This window comes from Chroicocephalus ridibundus, chromosome 8, assembly GCF_963924245.1.
Source record: "Chroicocephalus ridibundus chromosome 8, bChrRid1.1, whole genome shotgun sequence".
Lineage (NCBI taxonomy): Eukaryota > Metazoa > Chordata > Aves > Charadriiformes > Laridae > Chroicocephalus > Chroicocephalus ridibundus.
This window is the reverse complement of record NC_086291.1, coordinates 48805095-48822199: the sequence shown is the minus strand read 5'-3', so window position 1 is coordinate 48822199 and position 17105 is coordinate 48805095. Positions and strand designations below refer to the sequence as shown.

The 17105-nt window shown below is 43.4% G+C and overlaps 1 protein-coding gene across 2 annotated transcripts; it reads right to left on the bottom strand.

Annotated features, from left to right (window-relative positions):
- Window positions 1-124: 124 nt before the first annotated feature.
- On the bottom strand, window positions 125-17005 carry REXO5 (RNA exonuclease 5). 2 transcript variants are annotated; one of them, XM_063344687.1, is made up of 19 exons: window positions 16613-17005; window positions 14786-14907; window positions 13815-13941; window positions 12876-12960; window positions 11523-11660; window positions 11276-11364; window positions 10339-10454; window positions 9389-9527; window positions 8719-8813; window positions 7790-7892; window positions 7053-7189; window positions 6632-6758; window positions 6180-6290; window positions 5926-6063; window positions 5328-5420; window positions 4597-4816; window positions 3884-4077; window positions 3163-3272; window positions 125-1054 (listed from the first exon to the last, which is right to left on the bottom strand). In XM_063344687.1, the coding sequence occupies exons 1-19, from the start codon at window positions 16727-16729 to the stop codon at window positions 985-987; spliced, it is 2331 nt and encodes a 776-aa protein (XP_063200757.1). In that variant the 5' UTR covers window positions 16730-17005; the 3' UTR covers window positions 125-984. The 2 variants fall into 2 exon arrangements, with proteins under 2 accessions (XP_063200757.1, XP_063200758.1); XM_063344688.1 differs by having other exon boundaries at window positions 127-1054; window positions 6632-6740.
- Between the last annotated feature and the right edge of the window lie 100 nt (window positions 17006-17105).

Here is a 17105-nt window from a genome sequence, read left to right as displayed (position 1 = left end):
ATCAGCTGTATTTAATAATTGCTGGAATAATAACTATTTCAACTTTCAACAGCTCATTCTAATTCATATAAAGAAATCCTCCATCTCACATTCAAACCTTAACAAGCATTTCCTTTTATTTATTTTTTTTTTTTTACAGGAGGTGGTCAAGCAGCCTTTATTTTAGATGGCAATGGCTGCAAAGCACAGGTCTGAAGCTGTCGGGTTGCACCCGCTGCTGGTAGAGCAGAGCCTTACTGCAGCTCTGCGCCTCCAGCGCCCTGCTGTCAGTGATGTGTGACGTTCGCACAGACATGTCCTTGCCTTAAAATGGCCCTTGCCCCTCCCACAGCCGCACTGGGACTTCTCTTTTTTCCTCCTTTTTTTTGTGTGTGAGGGGTGTGGGGGGCGGTCAGGGAGGGAGGAGAAAGTGAAGATTGTCCAAGAAGTATGAATCACCAATTCCTCCTTTCCATGGACTAAGTACGGTGCTTTCCCGGAAAGGAGGCAGCGACTCCGCTGCAGAGCTGGCACAGCACATTTCCAGAAATCCACACAATTCCTGAGAAGGCCGTTAACCACTGAGCAGCTGCTGCAGGTTCTACATTAACTTGGCTTGCTGGTTTGAGGGCCCGACAGGTTTCAGTGAAGACAGCCCGGCTGGTACGTCAGTCGCCGGCAGTCACCGAGTGGCTGAGGTACATCTTGCGGGTCAATACCGACGGGCTGTCGCACCAACACCCCCCGCCCCACCCCGGTTTGCGCCTGGCTCTGCCTCAGCACTTGCCCAGTTCACCCACTGCCGAGGAAAACTGCCACAACAAGAAGGGTTAATGGAAAAGGTTTTGTGCTTTAAGATGTTTTGAATAGCTTTTATTTTTAGGCTTTGTAAAAGATACAGAGTGAAAGCCTATTGTTCTTATGGCAAGAGATCTTTACAAAGACATCAATATTTAAAGTAATTAAAAATATCTTAACAAAAGACTTTGCTTAAAAACTTGGCAGTTAACAAGCACTCCTCCCTCTGTCACCTTTTATTCCCATCAGACCAAGGCCAGATTGTGATCCATACGTGCTGCAACACAAACAAGAGGAGTGTTATTTCTGGTCAGGGTGCCCTTGATGCACACAGACTTGCTGGTCTAGTAGTGAGACCCCTGCAGCCCTCAGGGTCAGCAAATTGGAAAAAAACCTGCATTTTTTTATTATTTTTTTTTCCCCCACCCATCATTTTTTTGGCATTCTTTTTAATCAAGATGCCTCCTCTGGATGATCAGTAATACAGGAACCTCACTTGGCAAGAAACCTCTTCCAAGCCTGGGATGGAGCTCCTTTCCAAGCCACCCCACAGCCCGAGAGGAACACGAGCCCAGGCTCTGTGGGCATCTACAGGCTCTTTGTGGATGTGAACTCCCGACTCCACCTGGTCTGTTGGTGGGTTTCATACCCCTCTGTGATGCCACACAACAGGCAACCTTGTGCCACATGAAGCTGGTTTGAGATGGCCCTTGAAAAGCGAATTTGGACCAGCTGAGACCAGCAAATCTGCTACAAAAGACACAGAGTGTGGACTCTAACTCCACAGCCACCCTGGCCTCAAACCTTCCCCGTCAGGCGGACAGGCTGGTGTGCAAAGCGGCTGAGGTGACAGTGCTGTAGAGACGAGGCAAATGATTGCTGAGAAATGTAAAAACTGACTCAGCTGTAGCCCAGAAGGCAGCAGCAGGTGATGAAAGGCCCACGTGCACCACTAAACTGCCCGCAGAGGTCAGCCCTCCGTCCAGGCCTCCTCCATGGCCGAGTTAAACTGAGGCAGTATTTGATACCGACCTTGTGCGAGAGACCATTTATACACAGCAACATGAAACCAGCACTTCTCTAATAAGGTAGGAATTGCTGCTGTCTCATTTTGTGTGCTATTATTTCTTGGTGTAGGGGGAAAACGGCTTAATGATCAAACTATTAAAAAAATATTTTTTTAAAAACCAGTTATTAAAAACTGAACAATTAGAGCAAATCATACAAGAGCAGCCCTCGGCATGCAACCTTGCTGAAATGGTTTGTCATTTAGGCATTATGCCTAAATATACTCCTGGCTTGGGATGCGTCTTCCTTCTAGGGCCACTGTTTGGTGCAGCGCATAATACAGCATCATGAGCCTTCTCAGGAAGCCTTTCAAGTAGGAGAGGAGAAGCTGGGCAGCCAGGCTGAGCAGCTCTGTCTCCCTGCTTCTATTTCAGGGCACGTCTTCTGTCCCCGCAAGGAATGGTACCCCTGCTGTCGAAGGGAAACTGAAGAAAAGCGAGGGTAGATGTGACCTTTATTTGACTGTCTGACCAGTGACACAGTGAGAGACCAGAAAGAGGAATGCTGAACTAAGTATGCACTCAGTACCTAGGGCCTTTCCTGGGAAAGATTTAACCTTTCTGGTTAATAACTGAGCCGTGAATGACTGTGGCACTTCAGGCTGCAGGGTCGGAAATGCGGGAAGCCCACTCCTCTGGAAGCATCCCTGATAGTAGGGCTGAAGCCCAACGCAACTCTCAGACTTGCCCCTTCCTATGAAAGCTTACGGACTTGGTGAAAGTGTTCTTTTTCCCCAGTTGTGTCCCTCACATAAGAATGAGGGCATGAACCACCTCCTTGATCAGCTAAGACTGAAGCACGTACCTCAGGGTACCACAAGACAACAGCTGGTAGACGGTGCCTTGGCTGCAGCGTTAGGTGGTTTTAAAAAAAACCCAACCAAACAAAAACCACACCAAAGCCACTTAACAAAACTGGCTGCTGTGGAAACTCTGCTTGATTCTCTCATGAGCTCATAAACCTTACCTTGCTGTCAATAAGGCTGAAACTTTCACCCAGAGGAAGACAGATGAACTGAGAAGACCTGTATAATTAATCAAGACTGTGTGCTTCAGCCTTGCTAATCTGGACCATCAGCTACATAAGTGGTTTCAGCACTTGTGCTTCTTCTGGATCAGGCATGGCTTATGGGCAGAACTTACTGTTCAGGTTTTATTGGCCTAACATGAAAGTCAGACTGAGTAAGTACAACAGCTTCTTCAGGTCTTCTCTCAGGCTTTCACTTCCTTGTGCAGCGTTTTATTTTTTAATAGATTAAGATAAAAATATTTGGCTATGTAGTTTCCTTGGGTCTTTGCAAAATAGGTGGCAAGTTACCTGTTCACTCCAGGAAAGAGGACAACGCACAAGGTGTTATTCTGCAGACTTCTATAAAGCTTTTGGATATGGTTGTCTAACTTCTTCACCTTTTTCTTTAGATCCTGCTCCTGCATAACAGAATATAAGCATTAGAATCCCCAACTCATCTGCAGAGCTGTAGCAATCACACCTCACGCTCATGTGGTGAGACTGACCCTCGGGCAGTGTCAGGGATCGAACAGGTGAGGCCAGCAGTGCTTCTGTTACTGGCGGGCAGTTGGCAGCGCAGGGGCTCCAGCAGCAGCAAGAACCACACGCCCTACTCAAATGGCACTGCAGCTTCCTCCAGGAAAAACGAGAGCTGCAACTAGAGCTATTCTTTCCTGCACGCCCACACAACAGTCACCTCTCCGACTCCCAAACAACTTGCTACACCTGTACATGCCCTCCGACAGAGGGTGGTAGGCTTCAGTTCCTGTGGAGCATCACTCACTGCCCTGCCAGCTGCGCTGGTTTTAAGGTTATACAGTACCCTGCAACCATCACATTGGCTCACGTGATAACACCTCTCCAAACTGCCTTGTGGGAACTGATCCTCGGCAGCCTCTCTGCTCCAGCACAAGGAGACCCTTCGGTTACAAGCAGCTCTGCGCCTAAGTCACAAAGTCATCACTCCTGGTTCCCAGGGCAGTAACCTCTTCACTAACTGCAACAAACATCAGCATAGTCTTACACTCACAGAGTCAGGCAGTTGCTGCATTTTCTTATAAAAGATGTTTCCTCTTTGCTTCCCATTGCTGTGATTCATTTGCCAAATCCATCTCCAGAGGTGACCTGAAGCAAGAGCATGCCTACTTCTTAGTTTGCTGCCCTTCAAGGTCCAGCCATTTATAACTTCAAGGGCATCCACAGCACTCTGCGATTTCTGGAATTCTGAAACACAAAAAGGAGACCGTGCTTTGGCAGGGATGTTGCTGCCCTGTTCCTTGGCATCTGTAGGGCAGAGCTAAAGGTGTGGAGCAGGAGGGAGACGAGAAACTGAAACCACTGCTGCAAGCTTGCTAAAGGTAAACATCAGACTATAGAAATGCCAGTGAACTGCAACAGCACTCATCCAGTTGTTCTCCTCACCTTTGTAGAGGTGATTACTTGTCTGTGTGAAGCTGCACAGTAGCCAGCCCTCACGCTGAGGTACTGGAGCTAATGAACTATCCTGGAACTTTTCTAAGTGAAGATAATCTTTTTTCTTATTTAAGCAAGTTTTTTTGCTTTTAAATATTTAGCTGTAAACTACGCCTCCAAACAATGTATGCTTTCACTGAAGTATTTTAAATACCATCACTTAGAGCATACGTGAGTTTCAGTAGCTCTTGCTGTGTCTGTGCAAAGTCCCAAAGGCTGCTGAATGAGCTTATGTGAAGGAAATAAGCAGGCGTACGTGAAGCTACTTACTGAGGAAACAGCAGTTCCTGTGCTTTGCACTCTGGAGATCCTTTGGCAGGAACAGCATTTCCAGGTCTTTCAACTGGCCAAATTCTTCTTGCAAGTCCTTCTCTGTTACTGACTGCTTTAGACCCGCCACATAAATCACACCTTCGTTTTCTACATCCAGTTCTAATTCCTTTATCAAAACATCACAGTCCAGCATTGCTGCAGTGACCGGCCTCTGGACCTGGGGTGGATTCAGCAGGAACAAACACGGCACGTCAGCACAGCTCTGTGTTCTGAGCCTCTATTTTAAATTATTTTCTCCCATTACTAGAAGTTGACAAGCTATTTTCCCTCCCTTGAAAAAAATACAACTAATGAAGGCTAACTTAATTAGTCATGAAAAAGGAAGAGAGATCATGTCTGTAATGCAGAAGCACTATAAAACTAAGAACCCCATACTTTGTATATGGCGTTTTAACACCCTGTTACTTGGCTCTTCCTTTTAAAGCTGCAGTTGGAAGTCAGAATGCTTTCTAACGCCTTCTGCCAACAGGCACAATGGAAAAAAAAGAGGGCTATAACTATTTCTTTTCAGCCAGTGGCTCTAAATTGTCCAGGGACAGGGAGATGGTAACAGCCCAACCAGCCAGCATTTGCCCAGACGCTACGCTTGAGCAGATGTTAAAAGAGACATAGTGGCTGCTGTTCCTACGCTCAGCAGCACTCGGGCTTTTGCTGTTTGCATTGTTTACCTTAATGCAGGATCCTGCTACCTCAGCTCCATTTAGGCTTTCCACAGCAAGCTGGGCAGCTTCCAGCACTTCGTATTGGATACAGACATAGGGCTTGAAACAGAACGATAAGATACTTCAGGCTTATCAATAACACACATTAGCCCTCCCCTTTTTAAAAGTCAGCTGTCAATAAAGTTATGTTTTCTTTTAAAAATAAAATATAAAAACGTTTGGGGGTAATATACGTAACACTCTATATACCGTAGCAGTTAAAAACACCCTTCAGTTACCTCATCAATGAGTAACAACCTTTTTGTCATTAAAGGCCTTAGCATATCAGTTCTCTCAAAAGGGACAAAAAGCATCTCAGCTTCTCCAGTGCTCAAAGTCCTCTCGCTTGAACAGCACAGTTAAGCCACGTGAGCTGTGTTTATTCTTGTCATTGTGTGTAGCAGCTTTTAGATACCCCGAATTGTTGCAGTTCATGACTAAACCACCAGGAAAAAAACCCACACCGAGTAACTGGAATTTCAGTGGTTCTAATCTATATCTTTCCAAGAGATTATTCGGGCCTTCCATGTCTGTCAGCAAGCTTAGTGCTTTGAGTGCGCCTCACCTGGTACGTTTCAGTTACCACTGTAAGACACTGGATTGGTCCACACTTCCCAAACTTTTTTTTCACAGACTTCAGGCGAAAGTTTTCTTCAAACGGACCAGCGTAAATTGTGAGCATGTCCGTCAGCTTGCTTCCCACCTGTAGGAACACAGATCAGAGAAGGAACGTCACAAAGCAAAGGAACTTGGTGCCTCCAGATAACTAACGTCTCTTTCCAAGCTCAGCAATGAAGACTATTCTCAAAAAAATAGTACCTTTTCACAAAGTTCAGCAAGAAGGCGAGAGGAAATATTTTCTGGACCCAAACTGAACTGAATGATACTGAATGTGGACAGGGGAACATCTTCTAAGGCTTTCTGAAGAATCTGGAGGGAAAAGAGTGTAAGAGCCCTAAGACGTACAAAACAATTGTACTGCAAAGGATCAGAAACAAAGCTATTGAACTTAATTCCCAACTTTAATTTTCATTATTGTCCAAGGAAGTCCTCAGGCAGAAATTCTTCTTTAGTGAGTCATAAGAGGATGTAGAGGATCAAAGCTTATTTCCGAAATGTTAAAGTGGATTTAGCTAACCTGGTATTAACACTATTACTAACAGTATTGTCAGGCAGCTTTTTTAAAACAGGACTCAGCTACCCACCCCCAGAACAAGAACTCTGAACTACTTTGATGCTTGGTTAGACAAACCCACTCTAAGTCCATTCACCTGTTTGTTTGAAGTGCTCAGGTTACTCTGACACAGGCCAGAAGAGTCTAGTTCCTGTCTGCCCAAAAGGAGGGGTTTTTGGCCAGTCACCTGCAAGCATTCTAAAAAACTAGCAGAGAGAAGAAAGCTGTGAATCACAGTATTTATCAATATGGTGAATTAAAAGCTTTCAAGTGTTTGTCAGAGCAAAATTATACAGTTCATTAAAGAAATGTGAAAGAACATTCTTGACCTCAACATCAAAAGCAGCCTAGAAAACGCTTTGTGAAATTTAAGATGCAACTTCTGAAAATTTTCAATACTATGCTACAATTATTTGATTCTCTCTGAAGATCCTGATGCCTTATGAAAAACATAACGTACCACTTTGATTTTATTATTAAACTGAAGGAAAACCATGCAAATTTGAGAATCTTATTACCATGGTTTGGATAAATGTGGAGGCTCATTCAACTGTTGCTGGACCCTACATCCTTGTGGCTGTAACGCATCTTTTTTCTTTGAGACCTCAGCCAGGTTTTCAGCTTTCAGAAGCATCTCCAAGTTTAGTTCTGCTACCTTGGGGAAGGAAGAAGATTAGTAGTTGGCTTTGATCTCACATAATTGTAGCTAACCAAAAAGCACATGCTTTCTCTATGAGTCACCTAGGCACACTCCACAGTAGTGAAGAAACACAGGCATTAATTTCTTGCCTTATTATTTTCTGTTGTCATTGTCAAGCATGCAGCGCTCACAGCATCAAGCAGCAATCATCTCCAAAGAACTTCTCTCAGAAATCAACAACACAAGCAAGAGATTCATAAAACCAGCTGAATCACTACCACAACATACAAGGTCTCTCACTTCTTTCATCTAGAAAAATGACAGGCATTCCTGTAGGCTGGAAGTGTCTCAGTCCTTCTTTACCCAGTGCCCCTCTTCAAGATATGCTGATTCATGTCAGCATTTAAGTACCGAAACACTGGTAATGCTCGCGTTATTAAGATACCTGGATATATGCTGAAAGTAACAAGCTGTCAAAATTGAGGCCTCTATCACAACTCCATTTTCTCTTTTAAACCAACAAGAGGATGGGCAGGGATGTTTTTTTTCCTTCATAAGCACAACAACTTGTATGCTCTGCGATTAAGGACAGAAATCTTAATTAGATATAGCTACCTTTGCTGGTCCTTGCTCAATAAAGAATTGAGCCAATTCCAAAGCAGTTCTAGCATCTTCTGCAGGATCATGCCCAACCATTTCTTCACATTGAATCTCCTTCCTAGGGCATCAAAATTAGGCGTACAGGCAGGTTATCTGTTTTTCCACACTGACCAACATCCTGTCTTTTCTAAAATGGGTCCTTTCTGGGCAAAATAGCTTTCCTCTCTCCAAAAAGGATTTTGGTTCTGTGCTGCAGCATTCTTGTGAAATATTCCCAAAAGTTACCACAAGACATGTTTTCGCAATGTTGAGCAAAACACTGTTTACCAGGTTTGACAGAAGCAGTGCTAATACTTGGTACTCTCATGCGTGACTATTTTTAATTTTACTTCTTCCTCGACCAATGACCCAACTCACAATTTGCACATAGACAGTGAGGCAGCCTCCAACTCAGTGAAGTCTGGCGCTGCAGAGTATTAACAGTCACCATGTGAACGGTGAGAACTATATTGCTAAGACACACTACCCAGTGGTAGGTAGTACACCGAGGAATATCATTTAAGTCAGTAAAGCACACTTTCATACATTAACCTTTCTCCCTTGCTAACTAAAACAGATCTCATTAGCATGAGCCAGAGTGTCTTTGTTGCTCTACAATTCAGTACACTGATACGGCTACAGACCTGCAGAAAAGCTAGTGTTGCGAGGACCCAAACCTGCTTGGGTCACAGCATCCCTGCTTGCTCAACGACAAGCCATCACGCTGCCTGATGTTTCAAACCAGCAGTAAATTCTTCTTTACCATGTCTATTTGCACAGCCTCCTCCTTTCTTTTGAATTTTAGTGAAAAAAAAATAATTCTGGTGCTACTAGTGGAAGAGCAAGACCCTGTGCCCCACCGTCAGTTTCTAATATTTACCACAACAATATGGTAATAATCTTACCCTAAAACAGCTCTGGCTAGAAATTTTAGCTTAAATCTTCGATTTCCTGTTCTGGCAAAAAGCAATGAAGTATCGATAACACTGGGGTGGATCATCTGGAGGGGAGAAAACATCACCAGTTTAATTTAAGAACAGCAGTGATACAGAATTGGGCAGTAGCTCCATTGTTATCTGCGCCTCTGCCTTTTCATTTCAGTTGCCAGTTTCTCACTGGTAGATAACTGGGCCACAACAAGAGAGCAGATGGGAACAATGAAACAAACACAGCTCTCCTTTCTAACACTCTATTGGGAAGATCTAGATTGGGTTAGAAAGATGAATTATGATTCAAGTATTTTAGGCTGGTTAAATTAAATATAGGAAGGACTTCAGTTCTTCCCGTGACAGCTATCAATCAGAAGCATCTGGCTGAAGCAGAGGTAAAGCTGCTGTTGCACCTGTATCTATGTGTGGACAGACTCCTCCCTTGCTTTTGGGTTCTGAACAACCCCTTGCAAGTTTTATAGATGTAAGGAGAGTCTTTCTCTTTTAAATCCTTACAGACATAAGGCTACTCATAATAAAAAGCAATTAACAAGTGTTCAGCAATAAAAAGAGCAATTGTTTAGAGTTTTCAGGTCTGAAATCAGTATCACAGGGTTGGGAAAAATACTCTTAAAAGCATACTCACTTCCAAAGCCTGAAGATCATTATTTAGAGAATGACCCACCAATACTGCATCACGGGGAAGTATTTTTTTTAGTCTGGTTTGGATATCTGACAGGCTGGTTTTCACTGGAAGAAGCATTTCCTCTGTGATTCCTGAGAAGCTTCAAAACAAAAGTTGGATGAGGTAAAAGCAACACACTAGCAACAGCGCCTACTGGCGAGTATTACAAGCAGAGCATGTAAAATATGAACTCATGACAGAATGCTATTTACTGCTTTCTGTTCCACATAAGAGGATATACTGCAGGTATAATAAACTGCTATCAGTGCTACCACCTCTGTTTCAAAATTTTATCTTTCTCAAGTATAACTTATTCTTAAGTGAGGCAGTTCTTAGCATCAGATAGCACAGGTAAGGAAATACTGCAAGACTGATCGTGGAAGGAGATGCTTCCAAGTAACCTGAGGGGATTGGCATGTCACCTCCTGGACAAAGTCGGGCAAAGTTTTGGAGAAAACAAGGCTTGAGTTTTGCCTGCTCTTGTTATAATACTGAGCCCAGCCCTAGAGGTGTGTACAAGCTGATGAGCTGCTCTGTTCATTTTTTACAGATGAGCAAACTTAGCTATGGAGCAGAGACACAGACTGCAATCTGGTACTCTTACCCTCCATCTTATTTTATAGCCAGCAGTACTTAGGCTGTGTATCGTTAATTTGTAACAGAACTTTTCCTAGAACGCTGCAGAATGGTAATGCTTCTGCCTGGTTGCCACACGGCCACTAGGTAGCAGAAAGTATATATATAACGTTGGTTATTCTAATCACATAGCAAGAACTGTATTCCGAACACCGAGAGAAACACAGTAGCATCTGTGCAAACCACAGCCTTCTGAAAGGTCCTGTGTAACAGGCTTGGTTTGAAAGGGTCGCAGCTCTTAAAGACGAGGAGTAAGAAACTTATGTGCAAGTCACCTGGTACGGTAGTTCACTACTTCGCTCTGAGGTTTGACGAGTTCATTCAAGAGGCACTGACCCCGTGCATCCACCAAAGAGACATAAGTGACTTCATTCCCTTTTGCAGTCAGGCACTGTCAGGAAGAAGCAGAGGCAGATGTTGAATCAGCATGATGCTGCCACTCAAAAACCTTAGCTAACATCTGATTTGGCTGCAGCCAGCATCACTACTAAGGAGTTACTCAACTTGGAGATCTACCACTCATAGCTAGTTGTTTTATACTGTAGCATGCTTCATTTTAATTGTTAAATGCCCAGCATAAGCACAGCAAACACAGAGGTAAGCACAACACAAACAAAACCATTGTAAAGAAGTGCTGATTTCACAAAATCGGTCTGTGCGCTGCACTGCAGAGCTGTCACTGAGAACATCTTCACCAGAGAGGATGCACAATTTAAAAGCAGAGCCCAGGGTGTATCATTAGTTACTCAATGCTGATGCCAAATAGGCATCTCTGTAAGGTCAAAACTCCACTAAATGAGGAATCTTCACCACAGCATGCTACGAGAACTGTGATGGCTAAAGGAAAGATGTGTGATGCAGAAGTATCTTTCCCAACCCTTGGGGAGGGCCGGGAGGAGGAATTCCACAGCAGTCTCAGGGGGTACTGCAGCACCGCTGATGGGCCTGCCAGATCCAGCTGCTGCTCTGACAGCCAGCACAGAACTGAGCTCTCTGCTGCACTGCTCACGGTAACATTTCTGTCTTGTCGCCAGAAGCACTTCCTCAGTCCTTCATTTAACACTGGTACCATCAGTGAAGGGACTGGCAGCAGATATTAATATCTATCATAAGTGGTTTAGCAAATACACAGGGTGCTTGGCTCACTTTGGGATAGCTGGTAGGAGTCTGGTTGCTCAACTATATTTTATAAGGCCACACATTCATTTTTACCATTTCACAATCCAGACCAAAGAGGGGGCTGCTGTCCGTCCTCTGCTTATCACACCCTGTACATACATAGCCTTTCCATCTAGTGGAGCCTAGAATGAAAAGATATCCATGAATAACAGACAGACCTCTTTCCTCTAAAACTCATCATATATCTTATGTGACCAACCATATCGCTAACTGTGAAAATTTTTTTAAAAAAAAACAAACCAAAACCAAAACAACCAAATAAATGTCTTCAAAAACTGACCTTTTATGGGATAGTCATATTTGTTCAGCTCTTCTGAAGTCAGAATATAGCTTGTAAGACCACGTTTTTTTCCTCCATATTTCTGAAAGATGGGATCACATTTCAAGTCTGAGCTTTTAGAACTAGTGGAAGTCAAACCTGTAAAATAAAGAAGCATTTGTCAAGCTCAGATAGCACTCCCTACTTGCAGTCAGTTTTCTGCAGTAGTATGTAAGCTAAGAGGCTACACCATTTCAAAGGAAAACACTACCTAGAACAATAAACTGGACAGACAGACAGACATATCTGTCTATTGCCAGTTTGTATCTATATCTCCAGTTTATATCTCATTTATTGTATGTATATATACACACACCATATAAATTATATATACATAATTATATATACACAACAATATATATAATGTATATAGTGTATATACTATATATATAATATGCTTAATATTCAGGATACTTGAATCTTACTCCCAGTTCAGCTACTGACACCGCTGGCTGATTCAGAAGCAAGTGAGTCTCGCTTTCCTTTCAGAAATAGAGAGAACAAACTTGCCTCATAAGCCTGACAACATAATCATCTGTTACTTCATGTAAGCTGTAAAAGAAGTTCTCTTTTCTTTTCTACCTTCTCTTTGGAATTGTTTCCTGTAAGTGTTATCAGGAGAAAAGTGTGGCTCACAAGGAAGCAACCACTGAACTGACACCAGAATCCACAGCTGTATGAAGTTCAGCTATCCTGTTGGTGATTCTCTGCAGATTACACTTAAAAGAAAATACAGCTGACATCTCAGATCTGTGACTGTGCAGTAGGTTTACAGTCACGATGCTAGAGGGCTTTGTCAATACACTGAATGTAACAGCTATTCATTCTCCCATTTAGGACTTGAATTCAAGGTTCTTTGTTACAATTCTAACAATTTCAGTGAAGTTGCAGTCTCCTGCAGGTTTTGTACAAGCCTGTTGGATTACAATCACTTTTATAGAGAGTATAAAAATAGGAAATCTGTTGTCAACATACCCAAAGAAATGAGTAACAACTCATCTCAAATCTAATTTATGTTTCCATATCTTTTATTAGATACATCTTAGAATAATCAAAAAATGGGTAACAAATCAGAATTTTGGATTAAACATGTTTAAAACTTTATCTCTGCTTTTTGCATTTACTTGTGACCAACAGAGAGTTATTGAACTAGTTAGGATAACTAGTCTCATGCTTTAAGCCATTGTATGTTTTCCTTTGTAAACAAGTTCATCATAGCACCATGCCGGCATTGCACAGGATGCAAAGTCATAAATTACTGTTGAAAGTGAATCACTGTGGTTGAAAGAAATGATGCAGAACCAAGCAAGATACCTTGTGCAGTGTTTTGAGGTTTCGGGTTTGCTCCTTCTCCGTACAGGCTGGCTAGGAAGTTGGCAGAAGGTGTTAATGTGAACCTCTGAAATAAAGAAATGTGTTACAGGCTTTGAAGCAGAAGCAGAAATATCAAGCAAATTAGATGTTCTTGATTCCTAAACCAGCCAAATTTAGAGAAGGATGGATAACAAAGTAATGGAAATACGTCTGGTGTTTTCCCAAGGAAGAATAAAACCCCAACACAAACCAAACCTGTTTTAATGACAGATAATATAGGATTCTTTGTACAATGGGACAGATTTGCCTTGCCCGGTACAATCAAGAAGGCAAATCTTAAGACTTTCTTTGATAGAAACTAAAGACTTCCCAGTTAAGTTGTAATTTGCATTTGCTGCAGTTCAGGGAGAATTCTCTAGGAGTCTGAATTGAAGTGCTTCTTTCTTCCTTCAAAAATATTGCTTGTAACTCAGAAAAATAAAATAATTCTTCTAATAATCTTTTTGTGAAATGGGAGAAACTCGACATAAAGTGCAAATAATAAAAGTGAGATTTTTCAACCAGTGGGAATAGCATAACTATTGAGAGTCTCCTCACTCACTCAGAGTAAATTCCAAATTAATTGAGATATTTTTAATCTCACTGACATCCGGAAGATGCGGGAAGCGTAATAGTCAGAGGACTGAAACATCAATACATGTTTCACCTGTAAGGCTTCAAAGACGTGTCTTGAAAACCTGTTTCTAATATCAAAGCCTTAGCCTTTGTTCTGAGCTGACAAAGGCTACAAATAGATCCTCTCATTAGCTTGCTTTGTGAGTCAAAGTTGTCCACTTCCTATTAGAAAAGGCAATAATTTCACTGCAGCGATTAATCCTTAGGACATGGTTTCAGGACTGGAAGAACTTTAGAAGACAGCAATACAGTTAGGGGACTTACATGCCGGAACACTTTTCTGAGGTGTCTGAACTGCAAATAGAATTGGTAGAAATGGAGTTGGCTCATTTCAGGTAGAACAATAACGACAACCCCAGCCAGGTGGCTTTGGCGATAAATACGGCACCAGCTGCAGTTTAAAAAAAATAATCAAAAAATCAAAAATCAAAGCAAAACAACTATCAAGCACTCTTAAAAACAAACTTGGAACCAGCCCAGCTTTTTAAGTCAGTGAATGGCAAAGTGCCAAATGACTTCAATGAGAAGAGGCTTTATAGCTTATCTCAAACAGCCACATATTCCTGGAAGCAACATAATATGGGAGACAGAGAAAGAATGTGTTATAGTAAAATTCTGCTGCAGTACCATTTCAAGACATTTATACCTCATTTATATGCATCAGAATGTGGATACACAAGTAACTTCAGCTGTAATGATGCAGTCTAGGGAATTAATGCATCAAAATTATTTTCTATCCACTACTAAAAATCTACAGTGGCATCATTTTGCCTTGAGTTCTATTGCAAGATTCATTACATTTCACCATATTTTGGCTGTCCGAGGCCTTCCCTTCCATTGCTGAGAAGTTGCCCTGAAAAAGGCAACTGTTTCTCTGAAACTCTGCTTCAATTACATCTGACGTGAAGCCTGTTAATATTTTTTGTGTTGCGTTACTATTTTTAACACGGTATTTTGTTTCTCAGTGTGTGAAGCTTCTTCTGTTCCACAAAATTGTTTAGTTTTTGATAACTGCATGAAACAAAACTATGAAATGGTGGAATCTTTGTCAGGAGAGGAATTCTGGTCTCTGGCCAAGTCTAACAACAACTGTATCTACATAATACAGGCTGTCATTATGGTAACTGCGTTGAACGCAGTTCCACAACCAACATGGACAATATGCCTTTAAGTAAGTTTTCACAAGCCGTGAAGACACCAGACAGGGCTGATTCCCGAATATGAATGTATTTTACCTGGGCTGTGCTGCACTGTGGCATTTTCCCAAAGCTGCAAACTTTAACAACTCATACAGCTGGTCACGGCTGATCTCACAGTCCTCGCCAAATAAAGCTGCTGACAAGCAAGATGACTTTTCCTGTAAAAAGGGAAACATTAGTAAAGACAGGTTTTATGTAATCACACAAGATCATGGAAAATTAAGTGAATTATACAGTAAGAGGAAACTATATACTATTTGGATACAATCAACTACATTTAAAATAACTCTTCCAGTTATTGCAGGCAAAAGTTTCCTTTCAGATCACAGTTTAATATTACATTTACTATCAATATTTCAGTAACCCAGGTACAAAACTTCAACGATTTATTTAATAAAGATTAATGTAAGTAGATGTATGTAGTAAGGAGACAAAGTTATTTGATTTGCAAACACGGTGTTCTGCTCTCTCAAATAATTCACGCACTTGGTGCTGTAGAGCTTTGGGCATTTATATTTGCCACTTCATGTAAGGTTTTGCTGTAACCCATTTACTTCATTTACATTATGTGATCTGTTTTGGCAGATGGGTTTGCTGACCCCCACAGGAAAAAAAGTGTTTCATCCAAGGAAACTGCAGGAAGAGATGAGATGGAGACTGTACCACATGGTTCAACACAATAGTTCTTTAAGCCTAAATGTACAAATTCTCCTAAAAGCTAATTAGCAAGTAAACGCATGATTTTGGGGACCACCACTGACCATATGGTCTGTTGGGGCTCCTTTGATCTGTAAAAATTTTCAAGATACTCTTTTTATGTGATGAAAAGACATCACAGCATACAGGGGCAAAGAAAAAAGACCACAGAACACTACAGAATATCAAATCCCAAAGGATAAACAGGATGTCCCTGCTTATTACTGGGGAGTTGGACTAGATGACCTTTAAAGGTCCCTTCCAACCCAAACTATTCTATGATTTGATGAAACAGCTACCAGAAGTTGCGTTTTCCCCACCACGCTAACAAGCCTTGTGCTCATTAATTTTGACAGAGCCTGACAAGGGACTGAGTGGGTGCACTTCTACACCCATTTGTCATTAGGTAAGAAAGCTAAACAGAGGTGACAACCTTTGAGGTCCAAGTGGTTAAGAATCATCTAGTAATAATAACACAGGGTGGCGCAATTGCTAGTCCCTCATCTCTCATGCTAAATTAGACGTATAAGTAATGACACCATTGTTTTCAAGACAGCCTAATTAGACATCTGCAAAAAAAAAAAAAAAAAAAAAGAAAAAAAAGAAAATCCCAACCAAACAGCAGAAGTTTCGTTTCACCAAGCCAAGGCTACCTGCCAAGCACAGGAACGTCAGTCTGTGATCAGGTACAAATAACCCCGACAAGAGCACGCTTAGCCCTCGCCCCGTGCGGGGAGCGGGGCGTAACGGGGCGAGCCGGGCCCTGCCGTGAGGCTCAGACCCGCGGCTGACGGGCACCCTGCAGGCGTGAACGCGCTCAGCACACACGTGCTCCGTTCAAGATCGATTTTCTTTAGGAAAAAACGATACTGGAGAGCGCATTTACGTTAAGAGTTTAAAATTCCCCAAATGTAAACGCATAACACTCCAAATGAGTCAATTTCCACGTTTCTGGGAGCAGAGACTAAGCCATTATCTGTAGGTATTATCTTTAGCTAACCCTCCGGCTAGCGAAACGAGCAGACCGCCAGTAAAACACGTTTTTGCGGAGTTTCCAGCATCCCGACGCGTGATGCGATAACCTACAAAGGGCTCCGCGCGGGAGAGCCGCCGCGGGCCCGCAGCGCTCCCCTCACAGCGCCGGCCGCGCTCCGCTCCGCTCCTCACCTCAGGGCCCGGCTCCCGGCCGCCGCCGGCCGCCTTCCTCTTCTTCCGAGCCGCCTGCCGTCCCCCCGCGCCCTCGGCGGGCCTTTTGAGCCCGTTCACGCAGACGGCCTTTACCATGGCCCGGATCAAAGAGCCGCCGGGCGATGCCGCCGCAGCCCCTCACAGCGGGCTGCCGGCTCCTCACAGCGCGCTGGCGGCCCCTTCGTGCCAGGCCCCAGCACCTGCACAACGGCCCAGGCTCCCTGGGCAGCACCGCGAGGGGGGGTTCGTCCGCAGCCCTGACGCCGTGGGACCGATCCCCGGCCGTCCCCTCCTCCTCCTCCTCCTCCTCCCCCGGTGCCCCGCGGCCGGTCCCACCTCGGCCACACGGTACTCTCAGGCCGCCGGTGAGCACGACGCCTCGACACGCGGCTACCCGCGCCTGCCTGCGGGCAAGGCCAGAGCAGCCGATCCGCCGAGAGCGTGGACGGGGGCGGGGCGGCAGCCACCGGCG